The sequence below is a fragment of the Stenella coeruleoalba genome (assembly GCF_951394435.1).
Source record: "Stenella coeruleoalba genome assembly, chromosome: 7".
Classification (NCBI taxonomy): Eukaryota; Metazoa; Chordata; class Mammalia; order Artiodactyla; family Delphinidae; genus Stenella; species Stenella coeruleoalba.
The window spans coordinates 72998231-73010408 of NC_137153.1; the positions used below are offsets into that span (position 1 = coordinate 72998231).

The following is a 12178-nucleotide window of genomic DNA, read 5'->3' on the forward strand; positions in this document are numbered from 1 at the left end:
ATTTATTTATTTAGGCTGCACCATGTCTTAGTTGCAGACTAAGTTGCGGACTTCTTAGTTGTAGCATGCGAACTCTTAGTTGTGGCATGCATGTGGGATCTACTTCCCTGACCAGGGATCAAACCTGGGCCCCCTGCATTGGGAGCGCAGAGTCTTACCCACTGGACCAGCAGGGAAGTCCTGTACACTATACACATCTTATGAATTGTGCCTGAGTCTTACAAGCTACTTGTTTTCTCATTGTCTATGGAAAATCTTAAGAGTTTCATCCATCTGATTTTTACTTTGTCCTCTATACCAGTTTTTAAAAGAACTTTTAAGTATTTATTCAGCAAATTATGGTATATTCATACAAATGGAATATTATGCAGCTAGAAAAATGATAATATAGATCTATATTGCCATGAAAAACTTAGTCAAACGATATTCCTATGTAGAAATAACAGGTAGCAAAAGAGCATGTCTAGTATAGTCCCAGGTATATAACGTTATGTATGATATCTACATGCTTACCTGTGCATAGGGGTACCTGGAAGGATGCTCATCGAATTATTAACAGTAGTTTGCTCTGGATGATGACACTTTAGTTGCATTTTACTGTTTTTTGTGTGATCTACTGTATGGCTTGTGTAAATTAAACAAGTATCATTTATTTAAAAATAACTGAAATCCAAACATATGTGTATATATAAATACGTATGCAAAACAGCATACCAAGAGGATTATAAGATCAGACCCTTTCGTTTGTAAACCAAAGACGTTTTGCAAGTAGAGAATTATTTTCTGACCTTGGAAATGTTTTACCTCCCTTCAAAATGGTAACCTTCCTGTCTTGGGTCAGAGAATTGTAACCACGTCCCTTTGGCAGAATGTCCTAAACCTCCCTGATGATAAGGCTCACCCTGGTGGGTACCTGCTGAAAATGTAAATTTCCCCAGGGCCCTTCTCAGATCCACCGAATCAGTATCTCAGGGAGGGACCTGGGATGCCTCAGGTGATTCTTATCATCAGGAAAATTTAGGAAGCTGTTCTTATAGAAACAAATGCTACGAGCCATGTTTCAAGCTTTAGAGCCATGTTTCAAGCTTTATCGAATGCCTCTTGGAAGTGCCTTTCCCAGGCCCAGCTTCCTTTGTTTTAAGAGGCCTGCACTGTTTTGCGTGGCTGCCCTGGAAAACTGTCTGTTTGCAGCTCTTTTCTAAGGCCCCTTTCAGGTCTGAGGATTCTTTGACAGTCAAGGAGACACTTCAACAATTTCAATCTGTGTCTATCAGGGTACTGAGATCTTAGGGCTAGAGGATTCTGTTGATAATTTTTTTAAAAGAAATTCAGGTGTTGCCAGGGACCCCTCTGGTCTTCCTGGAGGACTTGTGTATCACGTGGACAGTCCCCTGGGCCTCTCTCACCTTGGATTCCCTCCCTTGCATGGGAGATGAGGGCATTTTTCCTTAAAAAGGAAAATTATGACCTTATTAAAGTGTTTTTCTTACAGAACTTATTCTGGGAGAGGGACCGCTGGAATTCTTAGCACCAGAATCATATTTGAATTGAGAATTCTAATTCCTGGCTCACCTAGCTGGAGTCAAATGACATTTGCGGCATTTACCTTTCTAATATTGTAGAGGAAGATTTTCACAAATATTCCCCAGCATTGTTTGTTCGGTTGTTGTGTCAGCAAAACCCCTCTTAAGTTCTGTTAAAAGGAGCCAAAAGGAAAACAACAATAATAACAACCAAAGACTTACCTCTACCCCAACTGTGTGCAATTGTTTTATTGCTGTAGAGGCGAGGGGCCAGAGAGCAGTGATGAGAATGGGCGTTGAGTCCAGTAGGTCTGGAGTCTTACCCACCATCTACTCCGTGATGACCTTGGGCAGGCTGTTTTCCTCCGGGAAGTTTGGTTTCCTCATCTTAAAGTAGGGCAATAATGCCAAATATACAGGGGCGATGCGAGGATTTACATTAAATCAGTTAAAGTAGTGTTTGAAAGATTTTGCGGCACACAATGTGCATTTAATCAATTACTTTCTATCCAGGTTTTTTTTGTTTTTTTGTTTTTTAATGGAGTAAGGTTAACAAGCGGCACCTGTCCCCGAAGAGTGTGGATTTTATATACTCTGCAATGTAAATAGTAGTGAAATAATTAAAAAAATATATCAAAACGCAGAGCACAGTGCCTCTAGGACCCAGGGCACCTTGCCAGGAGGGGAGGGTTCCCCCACAGGCAGAGTGCTCTCTCTAGCAGGGTCTGTCCAGATGAGACCATACCCCAGAAAGTGCTTTTAGGATCGCCAGGTTTGGAGTTGGATTATGCTTTATCTCAACTCCCTGTTCATCAGGCTGAGTACACCTTGCCTTGCCTGCCAGCCTGAGCACACCCAGACCAGCCCCATAAGTCTCCTAGAAGCCTGCCCACTGACAGCCTTGCACCCCAAGGTCAGCCCAGACCACAGCCACCTCCTTCCAGCCAGAACTGCCCCCCGTAACGCCAGTCTGGGGCCTCCTCAGACGTATAATCCATGCAGCTGACTCTGAGTTGCACAGCTAATTCTTTTGACAACTTTGTGGCCAGATGAACCCATGGCCGAGTTCTTACCCAGGGCGGGGCGGGTATGGGGGATGCTGGGGTTTGGAGTTTGTGCCACTGGCAGGGAGAGGAGAGGCGAATAGAAGGCAGCATTCCCCCAACTGAGAACTTTCTCTCCCCGTTAAGTCTGATTCCTGATGTGTTCATCCTTTTTGCTCTTACTCTAACCCTTTTCATCATAGTGATGATAGCAGCAATGCCAACATGTTACCAATGGTGGTAATAATGATGATGATGTTTAAAAAGAGGGGGCCCTTTCTTGGGCTGTTCTCCCTTCCTGCTGTTGTTCCTCTCTGGTCTTCACTTCCCCTAAACAAACCTGCTACCGCCCCCCCCCCCCTTCATACCCCTGCACTGGGCTCTCTGAAACCCTTGATTCACAGTAAATGAAACACTCAGCTGGACTCCACCTCCTTGCTTTAATTTAGACTTGGCTTTCTCCTGAGGGCATTGCTTCCTGATAACTACCTCGGGATGCTTCCTACTTTAGATGGAAAGAGAAATCTAAGCAGGAGCTGGCTCTGTGGTCCAGGCAGAGAAGCTCCAACAAAGGCTCTGGGGCAGAAATGAGCTTGGCAGGGTCTCAAGAGCAACAACTACAAAGAAGGGCCAGTGTAGCTCCAGGAAGTGAGGTTGGGAGTCTGCAGCCTGAGCTGTGCTTGGAGAACGCAGCAGGGTCCACTCATGTAGGAGGTGGAGGCTGCCTTAGCTCAGGCTGCTATAACAGAACACCACGGAAAGGGTGGCTTAAACAACAGACATTTACTTCTCACAGTTCTGGTGGCTGAGAAGTCCAAGATCAAGGTGCTGGCAGACTTGGTTCTTAGTGAGGGCCCTCTTGCTGGCTTGTGGACGGCCACCTTGTCGCTGTGTGCTTACAGGGCCATTCCTAGGTGCACGCATGTGGAGTTAGCAAACTTTGAAAGTGAGCAAGCATAACATTAAATAACGAAAGGTGAAGGCATGAGGGGCAGAGCAAAACTTTGAATGTCTCTCTCCTGGATGTTCTTTTAGGGGCTGTGGGTGGCTGCTTGTGGAAGAAGGAGTCCTTTAAGTGAATATGCACAGCTATTGGTATGGTCCTTTGATTTGGAAAGTTAAGGGGATGCCGGGCCTTGTCTCCTGAAAAGTGCCCTTTCCTCAGGCGGAGTTTTAACCCGTCAGCACTTCAGTCGTACTTGTACTTGAGCAATTCTTGTGCCTTGTCATCGTTTGTTTACATGTCTTTCTCTTCATGCTGTGAGCAAGCCCCCTGTTTTATATTGCCTTTATCTTCTGTATACCTACCCCAGGGTACATGCTAGGCATTCAAGAAACACTTATTCACCAGCTCGGTGCTTTGTGATCGCCTGGAGGGGTGGGATAGGGAGGGTGGGAGGGAGGGAGACGCAAGAGGGAAGAGATATGGGAACATATGTAAAAAATAAAAACTAAGAAAAAGAGAAACACTTATTGAAGAAGAGTGTCTTTATAATTCTAATCTGCCATCCAGTGTGCAGGCCAATTAAATTGCTCAGTTAGCCTGGACCTTTTCATGTCAGGTTCCTTTGCTCCCATTTAATCATACTTTATAATCATGTTGCAAATATGTATGTAAGCGCGCGTGTGTGTGTCTATCCCCAAATCTTAACATTCTTGAGGAAATCTAATTAAAAGTGTTTAGTTTATTACATTTATTTGAGGTCTTCTGACTATAATTTAAGGATCTTACACTGTAATACATAATGACAAGTGTTGAAAAATTATCTATTGCACAAACAATAACTACAATTTAAAAAGAAAAATACACACAATCCTATCCATTCATCAAACCATGTTCTCATATAGTTTCCAATTCTTTTCTTTTGTAATTTCTTGGTTATTGCCATCAGGATAGATACTTTTTTTTTTTTTTTGGCTGCACTGCATGGCTTGCGGGATCTTAGTTCCCCAACCAAGGATCAAACCCGTGCCCCTTGTAATGAAAGCGTGGAGTCTTAACCACTGGACTGCCAGGAAAGTCCCAGACTTCTTTATATAATTTTAAATGATGGCTTGCTATGCCAATTAAGTTGATTTGCTGTAATTTAATAGCCCTCCATCCTTGAACATTGATGGTTTCCACCTTGTGTTATTATAAATAGGCATACAATGAAGTGCTGTCCCACCTCCCAGTCACCCTCTGTCATCTAACTTCCAGTCCCATCTTGCCATTGAAACAGCGCTGGCCAGGATGAGCAGTGGTCCTCTTCCTGGTGAATGTCTTCTGTTGTTATCTTAGTTGAACTCCTCGAAGTTCCATGTTGGCTATTCTTCCCTTCTTGAAATTCATTCTTCTCTTGACTTTTTGGACACCTTGCACTAGAGGATTTTTTCCTTCCCCCAGAGGATTTTTTCCTTCCCCTTCTGGCAGTTCCTCTTTTATCTCTACTCTGAGGACTTAAGCTTGCCCCTTAAATATTGGCATTCCCAGGGATGGGTTCTATCCTTATTCTTCTTCTGCCTCAGTCTTCATCACTTCTCTGAAAAGTCTCTTTATCTCCCATGACTTCAGCTTTCTTGAGACATTGGTGATTTCCAAATCTCTTCCTCCACCTCAAATCTCTCTACGCAAACACTCATCAATACCTGGCATATAGTAGATACTTGAGCATCTCCACCTGGAGAACGCGTAGTCCTCAAAACCCAATCAGTCCTTAATCGAATTCACCATCCTTCCTCAAGCCCCTCTCAACATCTGCTCCCACTCCTGTGTTTCCTATTTTGGCAAAAGGCACCGTCATCGACTTAGTTAAGCCAGAAACCTAAGAGTCACCGTAGACTTACTTCCCTCTTCCTTACCTCGCATCTGGTCAGGCAGGCACTCAGTCTGCTGATTATACTTCCTTAATTTCTCTTGAAGTGGCTCCTTTTGTCTAACTTCATAGCCGCATCATCTCTCACCTGCATTCCCACAAAAATCCATTTTTTTTTCTTTTTTTTTTTGCTGGTCTTGTCATTCTTACTGATGCCCCTCCCCACAACTGCCACCCAACTCATCCATCTTCCAAGAAGCTGACAGAGTGATCTTCATAAAATGCCAGTCTAATCCCTCTTCTATTGTGTCACAGTAGAACACTGCCCTTGCTTGTCTGGACAGCCTTACTTCCTGGCACCTCAAGAGCAAGCCCATGGTCTTCCTTCCTTGTTTCTCTACTTGTTATTTATTGCCTTCATCTGGAAAGTTCTTGCCCCTCTTTTTGTCTCACAAACTCATTCCTGCCTGTCCTTTAGAATGTGTAAGCTACCTCATTTCTGGAAAGCCTTCCCTAAACTCCATACCCCTAGTCTGGTGAGGAACACCTCTCCTGAAAGCCCCCAGACTACCCTGAGTCTGCCAGGAATGTCAACACTTACGTGGTTTCTTATAATTTACTGATTGTCTACTACAATAAACTGACTCTCTGAGGATAGAGCCTAAGTCTTTTATGAGGGGGTTCAGACTTGACAGAAGGTGTTTGGTAATTACTTGTTGGATAGAAGGTCTTCAGAGAAAAAAATTCTAGGAGTGGGGTTCACATGTGCACGCCCACATGTGAAAAATATGTACTACTATAACTTGTTTTTCCAAAGAGTTGTATTGATTTATACTGCCACCAGCAATGCTACTGTATCAATTGAATCACTTTTTTTCAACATCTGAGTCAGAACTATGTATTGTGCCAAAATATTTGTATTTCTACTGTAAAAGTATGTCATCATTTGGAGTAGTGTGATGCAATAGAACTTTCTGCAATGATGGAAATATTCTATATCTACACTGTCCAATGTAACCACTAGCCACATGTGGCTACTGATTGAGCACTGGAAATGTGACTAATGTGACTAAGAAACTGAATTTTTTGTTTCCTTTAATTTCAGTTAATTTATAAAAATAAATATTTTATTTATTTATTTTTGGTTGCACTGGGTCTTCGTTGCTGTGCGCGGGCTTTCTCTACTTGCGGCGAGTGGGGGCTACTCTTTCTTGTGGTGCAGGGGCTTCTCATTGCAGTAGCTTCTCTAGTTGTGTAGCTCAGGCTCTAGGCGGTGGGCCTCAGCAGTTGTGGCACACAGGCTCAGTAGTTGTGGCTCTCGGGCTCTAGAGCGCAGGCTCAGTAGCTGTGGCGCACAGGGCTTAGTTGCTCCGCGGCACGTGGGATCTTCCCAGACCAGGGCTCAAACCCATGTCCCCTGTGTTGGCAGGCAGATTCTTAACCACTGCACCACCAGGGAAGCCCTAATTTTAGTTAATTTAAATGTATTCAATAGTCACATGTGGCAAGTGGTTATCATATTGGACTGTAGAACTCTAGAGAGAAAAAGGAAATCACTCAGCAGATATAATTGCTACATTCTGGGTTCCTTTGTTCCTCTTTAAATGCTTAGTGGTGTAAGCTCATGTCACTAAGGTGTGACCAGTTCACAAATGCTGCCATTGTTATTATTTGTCCGAACCGCCTAATTTGGGAAACATTTTTTAAAAATGGCTCTTTCATCAGGAGAGTAACACCTTACATCAGGAATACAGCCAAAACGTCTAATTCTGGAGACTTGAAGGAAAATGGGAAATGTTACTCACAGTGCTTTTTATTCAGAGGTAGGCACTTAGCCATTCCAAAGGAGGCCAGAAGCCTCACACTTTCAGAGAGGCATCTGCTGTACTTGTTTTTCCACATAAACTGCCAAACTTGTTTTGATTAGGCAGGAAGTCAAGCAACTTTTCAGGGAGAGAGCCCGGCATCTGTATCTTGTCAGCTGGTCAGATCAGACCTTTTACCTTTTACCTTCTTGTGAGTGTAGGCCGAGTTTCGCTTTTCAACTTAAGAGCGGGATGGGCCATACTTTTTTCTCTTACAACATGGTTTCCTTAAGATTTCAAATCCACCATTATATTTTTAATCAGTGTACCTGTTTTGATTCTCCAAATAATTTACATGCCCTTAAAATAAGGAAACGTTCATTTATCGTGCACAATTCTTTATACATAGAGGACTCTAAAACGAATAAATGTACTGAGTTGAATTCGATGAATCCTGCCTGATAAGCATTTGTGACCTACTTTTTTAAAGAAAGCCTTTGAAAAGCTGGTGATGGGAGAGGAGTTTTAATCGCTTTACTGGAGTTATTGGAAATGTGCCAAAAAGATAACCTGGAGTGCATTTTTCTCAAAAGTCGTGTTTTAAACGTAGGGGTACAGTGTGTGTGTGTGTGTGTGTGTGTGTGTGTGTGTGTCTGTGTGTGTGTGTGTCTGTGTGTGTGTGTGTGAGACTTTTCGGTTTCTGCAAACCTCTCCAGAAAGGGTTCGTACAGGATGCGCACGCGACCTTGACGGAAGAACCCGTGGACAAACAGGCCGCCCAGGGCTCGCTGCTACACGCAAACTTGCAGCGCTCCCCCGGCGGGCGCCCGGAGCCGGACCTGCTGCTCGCAGAGCTCGCCGCGGAGCGAACCATCAGGTCCGCCGGTGGGGGGGTTGGGTGTCGGGGCCGCGGGACGCTCTGTCCTCAGGATCCCCCTGCTGCTGCCGCCCTCCTTCGTCCCCGGCCGGGAGTCGCGCGTGACACGGCCCTCTGCGGGCCCCTCGAGGGTGCGGCGCCGGCGAACCCTCCCCCGGGTCGCGCGGGGGTGGTAGCGGCCCGTTTGAGAGTTTCCCGGGCCAGGCGGCGGGCGCAGAGGCGCTGCCTCGGGCCGGGGGCGGGCCGACGCCGCGACGAGGGGGGAGGGACAAAGGGGTGGGTTCCCGCGGGCCGGCACCTGGCTAAAACCCGGCCGCGGGTCGGAGGACTGACCTGACGCCCAGAGGAGAAGGAGGAGGTGGAGCCGGGTCCTGGACCTGCGCGACCACGCGGGACCCTCGCCTGAAGATGCCGGTGCGAGGAGACCGCGGGTTTCCACCCCGGCGGGAGATGTCAGGTTGGCTCCAAGTAAGTGCCCTCTTGCGTCCCGCTTGGTTGGGAGAAGGGTCGCGAGGACGGGTCATGGGAGCGCGTGGTGGGCTTCCCAGATAAGCATTAGGTGGCTGGGATTCTCCCATCCGGAGGTGGGGTTGAGGGCAGGGACTAGGTTTCACCGGACAGGGGTGGTGGCTCGTGGCCTCCAGGGCTCCTGGACCCTTTTCTCTGTTCTCTAAAGTCACTTGGATTTCAGGTTAAGTCGGAAGTAGGGAAGACTGTCTTGAACTCTGTCTTGGATTGGTGCTACTTCGGAGGCATCTCGTTCCTGTTGTGTCGCCTGCCCTATGCCTTTGTGTTTTCCTTCTCGGTTTCAAACCGCACTCTCTACTTGATGCAAAATTACAGGCGTGTGTGCGTGAGACAAACTGACAACTCTCTGGAGACCAGAATCCTCTCTTTCCCTTTTAATCAGTTGCCTCTGCAATATAAGTAAAAGTTATTTGCAATAGGGAATGGATATGTACTCTGGTATTATCTTACCTGTCACCAGTTCCTTTTCTTTTGTGTCTTCATTTGTAAAGTTTGTGCTTTACACAGTAGTTTATTTTAAGTTATAAATAATCAGGGTTTTGACTGCAGGGTTTTAACATTCTTGAAATGTGGATGAACTTGGGAGGGAATACTCCAGGGCTTAGTAATGGAAAGGAATACAGCCTCCCACCTCTATTTTAGCTTCAGTTCTTAGGCAGCGCTGCTTCCTTGGCAGCTGTCTGGCCTGAGTAATGGTTGTGGTTTCCCTGCAGTTCCCAGCGTAGACTCATCCCATCCTAGAAATTGCCCTCCCTCCCTCCTCCCTCCTCCCTCCCTCCTCCCTCCTCCCTCCCTCCTCCCTCCTCCCTCCCTCCTCCCTCCTCCCTCCCTCCTCCCTCCCTCCTCCCTCCCTCCTCCCTCCCTCCTCCCTCCCTCACTCCCTCAGCTAGGGGAATCGCAGCAGAGAAGAGGCCCTTTTCCTCAGATCTCTAGGTGGTCTGAGCTGGGTGCGCTGACAGTCACCTTGGGAGAACAGGTCCACCTGTGTCAGGATTATTCCTGGGAGAGACAGTCTACATGCAAACCTTGGAAGTGGACCATTTTCATTTTAAGTGAGGAGTTACTAGTAGTGATTGCATTTGTGGCAAAGTGCCATTTAATATCTTGCCTGAGAGAATGAAATATGGTTATTCAATAAATTTTCATGAACAACTTCACTTCACTGTGGGAAATACAAATGTTAAGAGTGTGCCTCTACCACACTGTCTTGTTGGGGAAGAATGCAAATAATTAAGACTCTGATGCATTCCAATTAGAAGCAGGAACAGGATGCTGTAGTTTCCCCTCTCCGGGGAGACTAGAGAAGGAGGGTGCTTTAGTAAGGCAACAGTGGCTTTTGAGGTGTTTCTTGAGCTTTTTCAGAGCTGCTGTCAGAGATTGATGAAGGGAGATTGTTTTCCCCCTGAGTTGCTGCTGCAGCTTTTTCAGGACCACGCAGCTGATAACTTAATGAGCACCCACTTGTGCCGGTCCACTGTGAGCAGGTGGGGTACAAGATAAGCAAGACTCAACTTCTCCTGTCAAGAGTCTGTTCGATCTGAAAAGTTTAGATGTTTTTTAAGACTCTGCAAATTCTCTCTGCTGGGATACCTGCGGCTTACGGAGGGAGTATGCGATACAGATGCACACTCTGCAATACAGAAATGCAACAAAGTGTGGGTTTGTTCCGTGCACACTCCCTTCAGGGTTTCTTTTTGGGAAGAAAGTTTGCCTTTGAACAGATACCTTACAGGGTAAACCAGTCTAGAAAATGGGGCTAATAACACGTCTCATAAGACAAGGACTGAGTGAAATGACATAGGGTGCCTGGCTAGTGGATGCTAAGTAGACAGTAGCTAGTAGTCATCCCTCAGTATCCTGGGATGGGGGGGAGAATGGTTCTGGGACCCCCCTCGGATACCAAAATCCAAGGATGCTCAAAGCCCTTTATATAAAATGGTGTAGTATTTTCCTATAACCTAAGGGCATCCTCTTGTACACTTTAAATCCTCTCTAGGTTACTTACAGTACCGGATACAATGGAAATATTATAGAAATAGTTGTAAATACAATGTAAATGCTGTGTAAATAGTTGCCGGTGTGTGGCCAATTCAAGTTTTGCTTTTAGGAACTTTCTGGAATTTTTTTCCCCCACTGTATATTTTTAATCCACAGTTGGTTGAATCCTTGCATATGGAGGGCCAACTGTAATAAGAACCAAAACAGGTGCTGAAAACTCTTAAGTGCTGGGCTCTGGGTTACTAAGCACAAAAAGGAGGTACCAGGTATGTTAGGGCAGTTGCTGAGGGAAAGAGCAAGAGATGCGCACACTCTCTTGAAAGGCTTTAAATGCCAGGAAGAGAACTTTAAGAAAAAGAAAAAGTCCCAGAAATCCCTAATGTATTAATGACTTGACTTTTCCTATAAAGAAGTGAACCAGTTTCCCAGTAAACAGGGCTACCCCCCACACCCTACACAGGGAATATTACTCTTTTGGGGGCTCTCATATGCATAAGACCCAAAATTTTTTAGCATCACCCCCTGGGGAATTCCATTTGCAAGGGTTTCTGCCTACATTTGTTTAACTTTTAATCTGATTCTTTGTACATTGACAAAAGGTCACAGCCAGACATTGCTCTTATGCTGGAGAAGTGCCTGGGAATTCGAGGGAAATGATAAAATCCCTCCAGTGACTTTTTTTTTTTTTTTTTTTTTTTTTTGCGGTACGTGGGCCTCTCACTGTTGTGGCCTCTCCTGTTGCGGAGCACAGGCTCCGGACGCGCAGGCTCAGCGGCCATGGCTCACTGGCCCAGCCACTCCGCGGCATGTGGGATCCTCCCGGACCAGGACATGAACCCGTGTCCCCTGCATCAGCAGGCAGACTCCCAACCACTGCACCACCAGGGAATCCCCCTACAGTGACTTTTGAGCTTAGCAAGGTTTTCTCTTCTGAAGGCTTTCTTTTTAGGAGACAGAAAAGTTTTTGAAACTAGGCGGGGCCGCTGTAGTCCTGTGTACTGTCATACGTTCCGTAGTTAAAAGTTATGCAGATTTGGCTGGGGTGTGGCATGAGGTGTGGGAGGGGCTGGTGGGGTGAAGATTCAGGAAGGGTTAGTAATCACGCTGAAACTTTCGACATACCTCTACCAAGAATATGAGCCATCCGGGAATTCCTTGCCTAATCCCTAAAACAAATCCCATTGAGGAGCTGTGGCTGCAGATTAGTTTATCGAGGTTGAGAGCTGACACCCTATCAAATGCCTCATTGGACAGACTCTAAGCAGTAATGGGGGCCAACAAGTGCTGGCTGGAATGGCCTTGGACCAGCCAGCCTTGGTATTGAGAGGCATTTTCCATTGAAAATTGGGTGGATGCGGCAGAATGATTATCTCATGTGTTTTACTGAGTTGTTTCTTCATCCTAAATCCAAGGGGCAGGGGCAGAAACATACAGTCAGACAGAAGTCAGATTCGACACCTATTTAGTGGGTTAAAAACTTCGATGTTTTACATGGACTTTTTTTTTTTTAATTTATTCATTTATTTATTTTTGGCTGTGTTGGATCTTTGTTGCTATGCATGGGCTTTCTCTAGTTGTGGTGAACGGGGGCTATTCTTCACTGGGCTGC

The 12178-nt window shown here is 45.8% G+C and overlaps 1 protein-coding gene across 4 annotated transcripts in view; it reads left to right on the top strand.

Annotated features, from left to right (window-relative positions):
- Positions 1-12178, top strand: part of TJP2 (tight junction protein 2) — a 134144-nt gene that overhangs the window by 40878 nt on the left and 81088 nt on the right. For 2 of the 4 annotated variants that reach the window (XM_079925678.1, XM_079925682.1), the window contains exon 1: positions 7876-8511. The exons of 1 other annotated variant lie outside the window; for it this stretch is intronic. In XM_079925678.1, coding sequence (XP_079781804.1) covers positions 8452-8511 — 60 coding nt within the window. In that variant the 5' untranslated portion in view covers positions 7876-8451. Of the gene's footprint in view, positions 1-7875; positions 8512-12178 lie in introns of those variants that run through there. One more of the 4 variants, XM_079925680.1, reaches the window with a different exon arrangement.